The sequence below is a fragment of the Eubalaena glacialis genome, chromosome 3 (assembly GCF_028564815.1).
Source record: "Eubalaena glacialis isolate mEubGla1 chromosome 3, mEubGla1.1.hap2.+ XY, whole genome shotgun sequence".
Lineage (NCBI taxonomy): Eukaryota > Metazoa > Chordata > Mammalia > Artiodactyla > Balaenidae > Eubalaena > Eubalaena glacialis.
Genome location: NC_083718.1, coordinates 151,376,188 through 151,392,349, shown reverse-complemented (window position 1 = coordinate 151,392,349; position 16,162 = coordinate 151,376,188). Strand labels below are relative to the sequence as shown.

At 37.7% G+C, this 16,162-nt stretch overlaps 1 protein-coding gene across 4 annotated transcripts in view; it reads left to right on the top strand.

Annotated features, from left to right (window-relative positions):
* The window catches only part of ZFYVE9 (zinc finger FYVE-type containing 9), a 185,743-nt gene that overhangs the window by 125,689 nt on the left and 43,892 nt on the right, over positions 1-16,162 (top strand). For all 4 annotated transcript variants that reach the window (XM_061184220.1, XM_061184219.1, XM_061184218.1 and 1 more), the window contains 2 exons: positions 10,732-10,956; positions 12,819-12,901. In XM_061184220.1, the coding sequence (XP_061040203.1) occupies positions 10,732-10,956; positions 12,819-12,901 (308 nt within the window). The remainder of the gene's footprint in view (positions 1-10,731; positions 10,957-12,818; positions 12,902-16,162) is intronic.

Sequence of the window (16,162 nt, the reverse complement as noted above, 5' to 3'; positions counted from 1 at the left end):
TAGGGAAGTTTTCGAATATAATCTCTTTAAATACTTTCTCAGACCCTTTCTTTTTCTCTTCTTTTTCTGGGACCCCTGTAATTCAAATGTTGGTGCTTTTAATGTTGTCCGAGAGGTCTCTGACACTGTCCTCAATTCTTTTCATTCTGTTTTCTTTATTCTGCTCTGCAGCAGTTATTTCCACTATTCTATCTTCCAGATCACTTACCTGTTCTTTTGCCTCAGTGATTCTGCTATTGATTCCTTCTAGAGTGGTTTTAATTTCATTTATTGTGTTATTCATCATCATTTGTTTGCTCTTTATTTCTTCTAGGTACTTGTTAAACATTTCTTGTATTTTCTCCATTCTGTTTCCTAGATTTTGGATCATCTTTACTATCATTACTCTGAATTCTTTTTCAGGTAGACTCCCTATTTCCTCTTCATTTGTTTGGTCTGGTGGGTTTTTACCTTGCTCCGTCATCTGCTGCATATTTCTCTGTCTTCTCATTATGTTTAACTTACTGTGTTTGGGATCTCCTTTTCGCAGGCTGCAGGTTCATAGTTCCTGTTATTTTTGGTGTCTTCCCCCAGTGTGTGAGGTTGGTTCAGTGGCTTGTGTAGGCTTCCTGGTGAGGGCGACTGGTGCCTGTGTTCTGGTGGGTGGGGTGGCTCTTGTCCTTCTGGTGGGCAGGGCTGCATCCGGTGGTGTGTTTTCGGGTGTCTGTGAACTTAGTATGACTTTAGGCAGCCTCCTGCTAATGGGTGGTGTTGTATTCCTGTATTGCTAGTTGTTTAGCATGGGGCCTCCAGCACTGGAGCTTGCTGGCCATTGGGTGGAGCTCTGTCTTAGTGTTGAGATGGAGATCTCTGGGAGAGCTCTTGCCAATTGATATTGCTTCGGGCCGGGAGGTCTCTGGTGGTCCAGTGTCCTGGACTCAGCTCTCCCACCTTGGAGGCTCAGGCCCGATATCTGGCCAGAGCACCAAGACCCTGCCGGCCACATGGCTTGGAAGAAAAGGAAGGAAAAAATATGAACAGATAAAACCCCAAAACAAATGTTAAAAGCAAAACTAAACAGACAAAATCATAGAAAGTAACATACACATGCACACTCACAAAAAGAGAAAAAAGCAAAAAAAAAAGGAAGCAAACCAATAAACAAACCCACCAATGATAACAAGCACTAAAAACAAAACTAAGATAAACATAAAACCAAAAACAGGTCAGACGCAGAAAGCAAACCCCAAGTCAGCAGTTGCTCCCAAAGTCCACCACCTCAATTTTGGGAACATTCATTGTCTATTCAGGTATTCCACAGATGCAGGGTTTATCAAGTTGATTGCGGGGATTTAATCCACTGGTCCTGAGGCTGCATGGAGAAATTTCCCTTTCTCTTCTTTGTTCACACAGCTCCTGGGGTTCAGCTTTGGTTTTGACCCTGTCTCTTCACGTAGGCCACCCTCAGGCATCTGTTCCCCGCCCGGACAGGAGGGTGTTAAAGCAGTGGCTGATTAGGGCTCTCTTGCTCACTCAGGCTGGGGAAAGGGAGGGGTAAGGTAGTCATAATTGGAATGTGGGACCAGCCTGCGGCGGCAGAGGCTAGCATGACCTTGCAACAGCCTGAAGTGCACCATGTGTTCTCCCAGGGAAGTTGTCCCTGGATCACAGGACCGTGGCAGTGGCGTGCTGCACAGGCTCCCGGAGTGGGTGTGGAAAGTGACCTGCACTTGCACACAGGATTCTTGGTGGCAGCAGAGGCAGTGTTAGCGGTCCATGCCCGTCTCTGGGGTCCGAAATGATAGCCGTGGCTCATGCCCATCTCTGAAGCTCACTTAGGTGGTGCTCTGCCATCTGTGGGCACATGGAGCAGGAAGCCCCTCTCCTTGCACACTCCAAAACAATGGTCTTTGGCCTCTCCAGCTGGTTAAGACTTTTTCCCGGCCTCCCTCCCAGCTAGCTGTGGCGCACTAGCCCCCTTCAGGGTGTCTTCACGCAGCCAGCACCAGCCCTCTCCCTGGGGTCTGATCTCCAAAGCCCAAGCCTCAGCTTCCAGCCTCTACCCGCCCTGGCGGGTGAGCAGACAAGCCGTCTCAGGCTGGTGAGTGCTGGTTGGCACTGATCCTCTGTGCGGGAATCTCTCCGCTTTGCCCTCTGCACCTCTATTGCTGCGCTCTCCTCCGTGGCTCTGAAGCTTCCCCCCCCGCCCACCCCCCATCCCCGCCAGTGAAGGGACTTCCTAGTGTGTGGAAACTTTTCCTCCTTCACAGCTCCCTCCCAGAGGTTTAGGTCCCATCCCTATTCTTTTGTCTCTGTTTATTCTTTTTTCTTTTGCCCTATCCAGGTACGTGGGGATTTTGTTGCCTTTTGGGAAGTCTGAGGTCTTCTCCCAGTGTTCAGTAGGTGTTCTATAGGAGTTGTTCCACATGTAGATGTATTTTTGATGTATTTGTGGGGAGGAAGGTGAGCTCCACATCTTACTCCTGCATCTTGAAGGTCTTGTCCTCCGTGTTTTACTCTTATGTTTTGCAAACAGACATTCAGAACATGAATTTGAATGAATTGTTATCTACCAGATTATTTTTTTGGAGTTAATCTCTGGTTATTTCCCTCTCTTACTCAAAAACCTTTATTGGCTTTGTGTTGCCTTTAGAATAAACTGCGTACTCTGATATTCAGTGCTCTACATAATCTGATCCTATATTTCCAGTCTCATTTCCCACCAGTAGTCTCCCCATACTTACAGTGAAGCCAAACTAAACATTTCTTGGTTTGTTATATATTTTGATGATTTCCTACTTCTTTACCTGTGATCCTGATGCCCCCCGACACACCATGCTATTTCCCAAAACCCCAACTATCTATATCCTATCAGTTCTCTTAACTCGTATCAATGACCACTTTCTCCATGAGTTCTCCCCTGATGATCTTCCCAGATAGAAGCAATTTCTTCTTCTGAATGCCTTTAATTATCTTTAAAAACTATTTGGTATGTAGAAAAGTGTATAAACATGTATATTAGTAATTGTTCAAGTTATAAAGCCTAATAACAAAATAACCACCCACAAACAAAATACCCAGTTTGGGAAATAAAAATGACCAATCCACTGAAACACTCTTTTTTCTTTCCTGATTACATCTTCCTTCCAGACTTCCCATCCTCAACCCCTGGGGTAACCATTGTCTTTAATCTTGTGTTATACTTTTCTTGCTTTTTAAAAATAATTTTATCAGAAATGTTTGCATCTCTAAGGATTATATTACTTCGTATGTTTGTGAACTTTATACAAATGTTATCACACTGTACACATTTTATGTGCTTTGTTTTTTTCACTCTACCATATGTTTCTGGCATTCATTCATGCCTCTAGTTCATTCATTTTCAGGCTACTGTTTTATACGAACTACATAAATTTACCACAGTTTATTAATTCTGTTTATGATGAAGAACAGTTTGCTCTTACCAGTTTACTGTTATTCAGATATGTTCTTTAAATTTTTTTGTACATGTATACTTATGAGTATAAGTTTATAAGGTATGGATTTCTTCAACTTTATTAGATGATGTTAAATTATTTCCCAGAGAGGTTTTCCAGTTTTTATCTATCTGTCCCCATCTTCAGTGTATAAGAGTTGCCAACATTTGATATTATGAGAGTTTTAATTTTTGCCAGTCTGGTGGATATAAAACGGTGTCTCATTTCGAATTGCATTTCACTAACTATTAATGAGACTGAGCATATGTTCATATATTTATTAGCCATGTACATTTTGTATTCTGTGACAGATATGTCCCTGTTTATGTCTTTTACTCATGTTTCTATTATGTTAGCATTTTCTTTGGGATTCCTTTAATTTTTTCAACATAAACACTCAACTATGACCTTTTTCTGACAGAGTTAAGTTATTCAGTATCTATTAGCTTTCTATTACTATATTTCTAACCCACAAACTTAGTGGCTTGAAACAACACAAATTTATTATCTCATAGTTTCCATAGGTAAGGAGTCCAGGCACAGCTTAGCTGAATCTTCGGCTCAGGGTGCCTCAAGGTGTCAGCCATGCTGGGCTTCTCATTTGGAGCCCAAGGTCCTCAGGTTGTTGGCAGAATTCACTTTCTTACAAATCCCTGCTTTCTTTTAGCTGTTGGTTGGGGAGTACTCTCGGCTCCTAGAGGCTGCCTGCTGTTCCTTGCCTCATGGCTCCATAGACAGTTTACAACATGGATGTTTCCTTTCTTTCAGGTCATCAGGAGTGTGTCTCTGCTTTGATTCTCTGACCTCTAGACCTAGATTTAAAGACCTTATGTCAGGCCCACTCTGATAATCTCCCTGTTGATGAACTCAAAGTTTGTTAATTAGTAACCTAATCATGGGAGTGACACCCATCATATTCATAGGTGTTTTCCCCACGCAAGGGGAGGGAATTAAACAAGGCATGTACACCAGGGAGCAGACAGAATTCTGCCTCAGAGCGTTTCTATCCTCCCAAACGTGACACAGACCTAAGCATGCTTCACTCGTTTAATATCTTTACCATTCTTACTATTGTTGTGGTTGGTTTTACCTTTTGTAAAAGAAAAAATAATTGTTTTTACTTAATTCAATTATATTCAATTTTCAATATCAGTATCAAAAATCAGTATCAATATTCAATTCAATCAAAATTATTAAATTTGCCACTATATTTTCTGTATATCTGCTAGTTTGGTATCCCATATTTCCATTAGGACTTGCTTTTCTTGTTGAAATACATCTTTTTATTAGTTCTCTTGGTGAGGGCCTATGGTTGTTAAACTCCATTAGTCCTTGTATGTTTGAAATATTTTGCCATCACTCTTGAATAATTAGTTGACTACAAAATTCTAGGTTAACAGATTTTTTTCCCTTCCTCTCTTCCTTCTTTCTCTCATTCGTTCACTTCTTCCTTTAACCTCCCCTTAGCAAGTACTTTGAAGGTATTACTTCGTTGTCTTCTGGCATCTCCTGCAGTCTAGTTTTTTTTTTTTCTTTTTTTAACAGGTAGTTATTTGTCTTTTCTCTTTGGCTTTTAGGATTTTCTCTTTATCCTTGATTATCTGTAAGTCCACTATTAAAGTTCTCTGTGAGTTTTTGTTAGGTTTATGAGGTATAATTTATATCCAATAATATGTGCCTTTTCAGACATATATTACTGTACATAAATATACATATATTCAGTTCAGTGAGTCTAGACAAACAGATACAGTCAGGTAACAACCACCAATATCAAGATATATAATGTTTTCATCATCTCTAAACCTTGCCTCATGTCCCTTTGTATTTAATCCCCTCCCCTTACCCTCTGTCCCTGGCAACTATTGATTTGATTTCTGTCCCTTTAGTTTTGCATTTTCCAGAAGGTTATATAAATGGAATTTCACTGTTGTGTTTGGCTTATTTCACTTAATGCAGTGCTTTTGAGATTCATCCATATGGTTGAATGGATGTATGTACCACAATTTGTTTATCCATTCACCTGCATTGTATGAAAAGTTCCAATTGTTCTGGATCCTTGCCACCACTTGATACTCCTTTAAAAAAAAAAAAAAGCCTTCCTAATGAGTGTTTAGTGGTATCTCTTTGTGGTTTTAATATGCATTTCCTTAATAACTAATGATATTGAGCATCTTTTCATATGCTTATTTGCCATCTGTAGCTCTTTTTTTGCCCATTTAAAAATTGGGTTGTTTTCTTAATGAGTTATTGGTACTACATAAATTTTGGATACAAGTCTTTTATCAGATAGTGCATTTTGCAGATATTATGTTCCAGTCTATGACTTATGTTTTTCATTTTCTTAACTATCTTTCAAAGAGTAGAAGCTTTAATATTTGATAGAAGTCCAATTTATCAGTTTTTCTTTTATAGTTTATCTTCAGTTTCCTAAAAAATCTTTGCCTTAACCCAAGGTCACAAAAATTTTCACCTGTATTTTTCTGGAAGTTGTATAGTTATAGCTTTTACATATAGATCTATGATTAATTTGGAGTTAATTTTTGTACAGGGAATGAGGTAAGTCTTGAAGTTTTGTTCTCAAAGTTTTGTTTTGGGAATTTTTTTGTGCATTTTGTTTTTGATTTTTTCCTGCTTATAGATAGATATTCAGTTGTTCCAGGGCCATTTGTTAAAAAGACTATACTTTTGCCATTGAATTACCTTGGTCCTGTTTTTGAATATTAGTTTACCTTCTATGCATGGGTTTCTTTCTGGACTCTATTCCATGGGTCTATATGTGTACACATATGTGGATTTATTTTTACTACTGAGTACTAAAAGTGTACTTTTGATCTGAAAACATTTCTTTCTTTACTTTGGAAAATTCTTAATTATTATCTCTTTCAATGTTACTACTCTTTTATTCCCAATGTTGTCTATTTTTGGAAACCTTTTTTTGATGTTGGGGCCTCTGAAATCAGTCTTCAATATCTCTTAACTGCTCTTTTGTATAATTTTTCTCTTTGCTTTTTTGTGCTGGATCCTGGGTACATTGTTCAGTGAATTCTTCCAGTTTAATATTTCTCTCTTCAAGAAGATTATTAAGAGAAATGTTAATGTGAATTGATTAATATTTAATAATCAATTTTAATTATATAATTATTAAGGGTATAATAAGGTTTACACTGTTACTGATTTTCAACTTTTAGATTTAACTTCAGAACAAAGCAAGAAGACAATTATAAGCACAGAACATAAATATTAACCTTGTAGGTTAGATCATTTCTACATTTGAAAACAGCTTTTTGTTCCCTTTAAATTATTCACAATTTTACATTTGCGGACTTGTTTATCTTCTCTCAACTATTTCTTGGGTGTCCTAAATCTAATCCTTATGAATTGAGAGCACATTTGTGTAGCCTAGTAACATGGTGATGAATATGATGGCACAATTAAAGCTGCCTTAAACCTTCCATTGTCTTCCCACTGCAATTAGAATAAACTCCAATTTTATAAAGGTCCTATATGATCTAGTCCTTAAAGGTCTCTTTGACCTTATCTCTTAATACTCCTTAGTTTGCTTTAGCTACATTGATCATCTTTGTGACTTTTGAACCTGTCATACTCATTTCCGATTCATGACTTTTGAATTTACTCCTGCCCGACCTGGAGTGCTGTTCTTTTCAGAGCTTTACTGGCTGATTTCTTCTCTTCATTCAGGTCTGTTCTCAAATGTTTCTTTCTCTGAGGATTTTCCCTGACTCTCATGGCTAAAGAAGTATTCTCTCCCCTTCCCCCATCAATCATTCACATTACCTTCCTTGCTGTATTTTCTTCAAAACATTTATCACTAACTTTACTAACTGAAATTGTTTGTTTGTCTTCCTTCATTAGGATATAAGCTCTATGAGGGCAAGAGTTTTATCTGTCTGGGTCAACTCTGTATACCAACCTTTAGAACAAATGGTCTGGCACGTTGGAGAGGCTTAATTTAAAAACCGTGAGTTGGGGAGTAAATCGGTTGGGGTGATGTCACTAGCAAGCTTTTTTTGTCATTTGGCGGAAAATCACCTGGAGGAAAGGAGTCCTGAGAGAACACTTCTGTTAATAAAAATGCTGTGCTTATTATTCCTGACTTCCTGTTCCCACTGGGACTTGGGGACAAGGGAAAATACTATTTAGATCAGCTTAAGAGTGTTTCTGAGACCCAGTGTGTCTCTGGTCCCTGAGAAAGAAATACCATGGGTCACTCAAGCAGGTCACCTGGGAAGTTTCTATAATTTCAGATCTTTGAAAGATCTTTTTCTTTTTATTATCTCTTTTTTGTCACCTACTCTCATTCTGTAGTCTTCCTTATTTTTTCCTTTAAATTGTAGCCACCTGGGTTAACCCAGATGCACTTTTGATTAGTTTAAATTTCTTTCTTATCCTGTATAGATTTATCAAAAGGCAATGTAAACTTTAAGGCACTATATTACTGATTTGTATGGTGTTAATTGCATTCAACTTCTTTGAATTTTATTTTTATTAATGTGTAATATACTAATAAAATTATAGGCCTCAAACACAATGAAGTTTGATCTTTCATTTTTTAAAAATATTTATTTTTTTATCTATTTACCTATCTATTTATTTTGGCTGCACTGGGTCTTGGTTGTGGCACGCGGGATCTTTTAGTTGCTGGCACGTGGACTTCTTAGCTGCAGCATGTGGACTCTTAGTTGCGGCACGCGGACTTCTTAATTGCGGCATGCGAACTCTTAGTTGCGGCATGCATGTGGGATCTAGTTCCCTGTCCAGGGATGGAACCCGGGCCCCCTGCATTGGGAGTGCGGAGTCTTACCCACTGGACCACCAGGGAAGTCCCTGATCTTTCATTTTTTTAATGTGAAAGTTTATCTCAGCCTAAGAATTAACTTAGACAAAAATGTATTTAGAATATTTTTAAGCTAATTTTTGTACTTAAAGTGTACTTCTGATCTGAAAACACATTTCTTTCTTTAATTTGGAAAATTCTTAGTTATTCTCTCTTTGAGTATTACTTCTCTTTCACTCCCAACATGGCTTTCTTTTGGAATTCTTTTTAATGTTGGAGCCCCAGTTTTAAGTCTTCAAATGAAAGCTTTTTTTGGTCAAATTCTCATACCCTGTATTTTATTTTAGTTGATATCTATACCCAAGGAATGTTACTTATTTTTAGATGAGGTGATAAATGGCAATCTAAACTAAATTATTCATTAGAATTGATAGAGATCTATCAATTTTTAAGAAAGTAAATGCTTAAAAAATAAAAGATATATTTTATAATATAAAGGGACATAAGAATCTGAGTGTGATTGGGTAGGGAGGAGGGTTTTTAGGTGGTAGAAGCAGAAAAGTTATTAGTATCTGTGGAAAAATAACCAGTAATAGATTCCAGTCTCTTATAGGGAGATCCCAAAGGAATAATGAATGAATGCTTTGAGTACCAAGCTTAACACAGTTTTCACCTCTGAGCTGTATTCACAAGGGCATTCTTGTGAAAGATAAACATTATGCTGTCATTAGCGCTTTAGAGGACTCCTGTGGTGTAGTCTCCATTGTGGAGGGAAAAAAATCTTCTCTTTTGTTTCCCATTCTCTCCCCACACCCCAACTCAAGTGAAAAGATGAAAATTTATAAAAACCTTACTCTAAAATCTTTGATAAAGCAAAGAAAGTTGTATAATGTTTGGTTGATCATTCATTATATGTATATTTGCATTATAAAAGTAATAGTTAACATTTTTTGAGAACAAACTGTGCAAGGTGCTGCTTGGCATTTTACATATATTCTATCATTTATTCACATCAGGTCTGAAATTTAGTATAATCTTCCCCTGTTGTCACAGATGTTGAGGCTCACAGAAGTCAAGTAACTTGCCCCCAATCTCATAATAGTAAATGATGGATCTAGTGTTCAAACCCATGTCTCTGAGACTCCAAAATCTGATTTTTTTCAAAATAACATACTACTTCCTTGATATGGGGATTATTTTGTTTTTATAGATCTGGCCCAGCAGCTTAAACGTAAAGCCAGATTTGGGGGGTTTTACCCCCTAGGTTCTCATTTATTTTTTATTTTTTAATTTAATTTAATTAATTAATTTATTTTTTGGCCGTGCCAAGCGGCATGCGGGATCCTAGTTCCCCAACCAGGGATCAAACCCGGGCCCCCTGCATTGGGAGCGTGGAGTCTTAACCACTGGACCGCCAGGGAGGTCCCCCAGATTTTGTTAATCCTGGGGCAAGGGTACTACCCCTAAATGTATTTGGCAGATGATGATGTGCAGGTGAACATGGCTTTCAGTCATAAAGTTTCTGGGTTTTGTGGGGAGGTGTTCCCTTCACTTGTGGTCCCTACTGTCAGCATAGCTTCCACTTCACTCAAGGATTCTATGTTCCATCATTGAACTGTTCTGCAAATAGATTCTATTTTTCAAGGAAAGTAAGCATTAACTTCTCTGATGGCGATTTCTGTATTTGCTGTTATTTCTTTCAGAGGTATCAAAGGAAGCTTGCACATGTCTAGTGAACAAATCTGCTGTTACATTATTGAACAGCTCTTGTCATGAAGTTCTTTTGTAGTTCTAAACTGAGGAAAATGTCTCCTTAATGAAGGGTGATTTGTTGCTGTTTCATTCAGAAAATATTTGAATTAGAAAGTGCTTAGTTAAGAGCATTTGCAACTAAAAAACAAAAGACCTGCCTAATATGAATTTAAATAAACCCTAAGTTGTTTATGTTTCATATTTGTCTCAAACAAAAATAGAATAAATCCTGTCTGTGTTACTACTTTCTCCATAAATTTTCCTCCCTTAATATCTCATATATAGCTGTACTTAATGTCTTAATTCGTTATGTTCATGAATTGAATTTATTTACTCAATGGGATTGTAAGCTCTTGAGAGCAGGTACCTAATCTTAACATTTTTTTTGTGACATTTAAGGCAATAATTTTTATACTGAGACCTCTAAAGTAATTCATACAGTAAGTTTAGTCTAAAGGAAGGCATCAATATTTTTGGCTTTTAGCCAGACAAACTAGAGTGTGATAATACAAGGTATTTTATGCTCACCAGAAGCCCTGATAAAATTGGAAAACAAATTTTCATTTAACAAATGCCATTTATTTAAAAACAACTTTATAAATATATGTGTCTTTCATAGTGAAAGGTTGGGAATTATTGTTTGGTAGTGTCTGGCCCAGTGCTGATAATAATGATTATAAAAAATATGATTGATTTATTGATGGTAATTAATGTACTTTTTTGTTTTAGGGAATGTTGTAGGCAACTTGGGACATTCCTTCTTCAGTCAAAGTTTCCTTGGCAGTAAAGAACATGGCGGATTCTTATATGTGACATCTACTTACCAGTCACTGCAAGACCTAGTACTCCCAACCCCACCTTACTTGTTTGGGATTCTCATCCAGAAATGGGAAACTCCTTGGGCTAAAGTGTTTCCCATCCGACTAATGTTGAGACTTGGAGCCGAATATCGACGTAAGTATAAAATACTCTCTTCTAAGCCATATGACCAAGACATAATGACTAAACAGACTTGAGATATTCAGAGAGCCCCATGGTGATACAATTAAACGGGAGTATTCTTTTGAAATAGCTAAGCTAAATTTGGCCAGTGTCTCTACTTATTTTGGCTATAATGGGAAGAACTCAAAATAACATTATTGCCTTGTAAACTTACTGGTTTTATAGGTTAATTGATAGATACATGATCATCTTCAGAAAAAATGAATATCAACTTAAGTAACTTTATTTTTTATAGTATCTATATATGGTAAGTATATTTTTTGTCACTTGGTTGGAAAATAGTTATGACAAATTATATTTTATATAATGTAACAGATACTGGAAGCTAGTGGTATAGAGATCACTCTCAGCTGGTAAAGTAAGCAACAAAAGAGCCTCCTTGCCCATGGCCGTAGCAGTGCAACTAAGCTGTGATTGTTTTTAAAGACATTAAGGCCTAAATGCAAGCTTTATTTTATTATTATTTTATTTATTTATTTATTTCTGGCTGTGTTGTGTCTTTAGTTGCAGCACGCGGGATCTTTCTTTGCAGCACACAGGCTTCTGTCTAGTTGTGGCGAGCAGGCTCCAGAGTGCGCGGGCTCAGTAGTTGTGGCACATGGGCTCCAGAGCGTGTGGGCTCTGTAGTTGAGGCACGCGGGCTCAGTACTTGCAGCGTGCAGGCTAGTTGCCCCGCTAGCATGTGGAATCTTAGTTCCCTGACCAGGGATTGAACCTGCATCCCCTGCATTGGAAGGCAGATTCTTAACCACTGGACCACCAGGGAAGTCCCGTGCAAGCTTTATTTTAAACTTTATATCTTTTCCTAATCAAGGTTGCCCTGGTCTAGGAATCAGACCACTTGAATAAAGTTCTTAACTCTGCCACTTAACTAGCTCTGTAACTTTGGGTGAAGTCATTCAAGTTGTCTGATTGTCAGTTTCCTTTGCAACTGGAGATAATAATACTTGCCTTTTATATTGCATGGTATTATTAAGAGGATCAAATGAGATAATTAAAAATTATTTTATAAAACATAAAACAGTGTATTATATGTTTTCAGCAGGTCACCTTCAGTCTTTCACTTATTCATTCATTCAACAAGAATTTAATAAAGGCCTACCATGTGTAATAAATCCGGAATTCAGAAATGGCTGAGACGTGGTTATAGGCTCTTGGGAACCTTTGTAAGGAAGACATAGAAATCATAATTATAGTAGTATATTATGTCAAAACACATGTTCAAAGTTAACAGAGTTCTTTGGGAGTTCAAAGATGGGCTCTAACTTCACCAAGAATGAAGGACCAAGGTACCTCTGGACTGAACTGTGAAAGAAGCATATGAATCAGCTAAATGAAGTAGGGAAAGGAAAGGATTGTGTGCAGAGGAAAAACATTTGTATTTTCCTGTGTTGTACAGGCAGTTTAAACCGTAAAGTTCGAGGAGTGAGCCAGCTAATAGGATCACCTGGTGTTTGGCTTGTCTAAGGAGGGTCCTGAGTCAGAAATGTGTAAGAGTGAACTCCTTTAGACTTCCTGAGCACAGAGGAATCAGGAGATACTTGTTTCCTGGAATATATTAATCCAGTTTGGGAAAGAGTGCTTCTTAAGACATGTAGTTCATTTTTGAAACAGCTGCATCAAAAGACTGGTGTGGTTTGTAGAAGGCTCCAAATTTGTCTGTGATGCTGTTATGGTAAATACTTTCTGAGCCCTAAATTTTATGCTCTAATGAGTCATTACTATTATATTTTGAGAACTCTATGAAACATGATGTCTCTTTTACCAAAATTTTAAGCTGCCAAACTTAGTCTGATCATTTCTCATTTCCATAGTTTATCCTTGCCCACTGTTCAGTGTCAGATTTCGGAAGCCATTGTTTGGAGAGACGGGGCATACCATCATGAATCTTCTTGCAGTAAGTTGGGAATTTTTATTTTCTTTTTCCTTACTGGGGTTTGCATGAGAAGGAAGAGAAGGATTTTATTATTTTGTTAATACCCTGCTTCTTCATGTAGGTGAAGATTTATGCTATAGGAAAAGAACAGAACATGTATATTCTTTGGAAAGTATATGGAGGTTTGGAATGAAATAGTACAGGATTCTGGCTCTTGGTTATACACTAACTAAGTGACCTTGCAGGATTATTGTGAGGAGTAGTTATACTTAAAGCACCCAGCATTACGTCGTGTTTTAATTTTAAGCCTGGCATCCTGGTGGTGTCCCCTGTGTCTGTGTAGCTTACTCTTTTGCCAAAGATTGGTCAGAGATTGTGTTCAAATACCTCTAGCCAGTAAGGCATCTATACTTTCTTGATGGATCTGCATGGACTGGGATTCAAACGTCATTCTTTTCTTTTCTGCTGGACTCGCTCATGTCTCCTCTGCACATGCACGGGCTCTAACCCTGTTGACCAAGAAGGTTGGTTGGCTTGGGCCCATTAAAGTCACTGCTGCACATGTGCACAGACTAAGGTCAGTCCTGGGTATTTGGAGAGTTTATGAAGTTCCCTATGTCTGTCTCATTCCCAGAACTTCTTGTTAAATCTCTGGCTAGTCTGCCTGCTCATTACTTGCTCCAAATAGGCTAGCAACCTCAGGCTAACAGAGCCACTGGTCCTTTTCACTAGCCACTGAGATTACCACTTTAACTGAGACACTCCAAATCAAGCAAGATCCTTCAAGCAGCAAAGCTTATTGTTTTCACAAACTACCTTGCCCTGGCTGAACTATGAACAGGGCTAAAGGCAGCCCCAGGCAAGAAAATCACAGATTCAACTCTATTCTTCTTACTTGAAGTTCAGTAGTTTTTATGAATGAACACATCTCAGTGTATTGTATGTCTTTGGTCTAATTCCAGGGCACTGAAATGGTTTTTTTGTTTGTTTGTTTTGTTTTTTTAATAAATCTACCCAACTGTTTAGTTGCTTTTGGGGGACCTATTTCCTCACTCTGTCATGCGATTGTAGTTATAGTTCCAGTTATCTTTTAAAGAGATGTAAACAATAAGAAAGCTTCTTGTAGGTTTACCCATGTAGTTGCCATTTCCAGTGCTTTTCATTCCTTTGTATAAATCTGTATTTCCATCTGGTGTCATTGTCCTTCTACCTGAAAGATTTCCTGTAATGTTTCTTATAGTGTGGATTGGCTGGTGGTGAATTCTTTTAGCATCTGTATTTCTAACAATGTCCTTTGTATTTGAAAGATACTCTTGCTGGATGTAGAATTCTAGGCTGACAGTTTAATTCTTTGAGAATTTTAAAGATTTGCTCTATTGCCTTCCAGTTTGCATTTTTTCAGATGAGAAATATGTATTCCCTCCTTTGTTCCTATCTACATAATGTTTTATCCTTCTCTCTTCGCTTTGAAATTTTTCTTTTTATCACTATTTTTGAGCCATTTGATTATGTGCCTTGGTATAGTTTTTTCCATGTTTCTTGTGCTGGGGTTTTCTGAGCTTCTTAGATCTGTGGGTTTATAGTTTTCATCAAATAATTTTTCTGTCCACCCCTCCTCTCCTTCAGGGATTCCATTGTTAATAGACTTATTAGCCTGCTTGAAATTGTTTCACAGCTCACTAATGCTCTCTTTATTTCTTTTTCAGTGTTTTTTTTCCCTCTGTGTGTTCATTTTGGATAGGTTTTTTTTATTGCTGTGTCCTCAAGTTCACTAATCTTTTATTTTTATTTACTTTTTTCTGAGTTAGAACTTTTTAATTTTTTTTTTAACATCTTTATTGGAGTATAATTGCTTTACAATGGTGTGTTAGTTTCTGTTTTATAACAAAGTGAATCAGCTATATATATATATAACCCCATATCTCCTCCCTCTTGCATCTCCCTCCCACCCTCCCTATCCCACCCCTCTAGGTGGTCACAAAGCACCGAGCTGATCTCCCTGTGCTATGTGGCTGCTTCCCACTAGCTATCTGTTTTACATTTGGTAGTGTATATATGTCCATGCCACTCTCACTTCGTCCCAGCTTACCCTTCCCCCTCCCCGTGTCCTCAAGTCCATTCTCTATGTCTGCATCTTTATTCCTGTCCTGCCCCTAGGTTCTTCAGAACCATTTTTTTTTAGATTCCATATATATGTGTTAGCATACAGTATTTGTTTTTCTCTTTCTGACTTACTTCACTCTGTATGACAGACTCTAGGTCCATCCGCCTCACTACAAATAACTCAATTTTGTTTCTTTTTATGGCTGAGTAATATTCCATTGTATATATGTGCCACATCTTCTTTATCCATTCATCTGTTGATGGACACTTAGGTTGCTTCCGTGTCCTGGCTATTGTAAATAGTGCTGCAATGAACATTGTGATACATGACTCTTTTTGAATTATGGTTTTCTCAGGGTATATGCCCAGTAGTGGGATTGCTGGGTCATATGGTAGTTCTAGTTTTAGTTTTTTAAGGAACCTCCATACTGTTCTCCATAGTGGCTGTATCAATTTACATTCCCACCAACAGTGCAAGAGGGTTCCCTTTTCTCCACACCCTCTCCAACATTTATTGTTTGTAGATTTTTTGATGACGGCCATTCTGACTGGTGTGAGGTGATACCTCATTGTAGTAATCTTTTATTTTGCAGTACTTAAACTGCCATTGATTCCATCCTTTTTCTTTTTTCCTGTAATTTCAGCCATTGTAATTTTCATCTCTAGAAGTTTGACTTGGGTCTTTTTCTATATCTTCTGTGCCTGTACTTAACTTTTTAAACATCTGGAATATAATTATAATAAGTATTATAATGTCCTTGTTTGGTAATTCTAACATGTGTTTCAGTTCTGACTCAGTTGCCATTGATTGATTCCCCCCCCCCAACCCCCGCATTTTGAGTTGTATTTTCCTGCTTCTTTGCATCCTTGGTATTTTTAAAATTTTTTATTGGATGACAGATATTGTGATTTTACCTTGTTGGATGCCAGGTATTTTTATGTTCCTATAAAAATTCTTGAGTTTGGTTACAAATAACACAGTTAATTTATCTAAAAAATAGGTTGATCCTTTTGAGTCTTGCTTTTAAGATTTGTAAGGTGGAACCAAAGTCTTGTTTAGTATAGGGCTGATTATTCCCCACTACTAAGGCAAAACCCTTCTGAGTACAGCTGACCCTTGAACAACGCTGGTTTGAACCGTGAGGGTCCACTTATACGTGGATTTTTTTTCAACAGTAA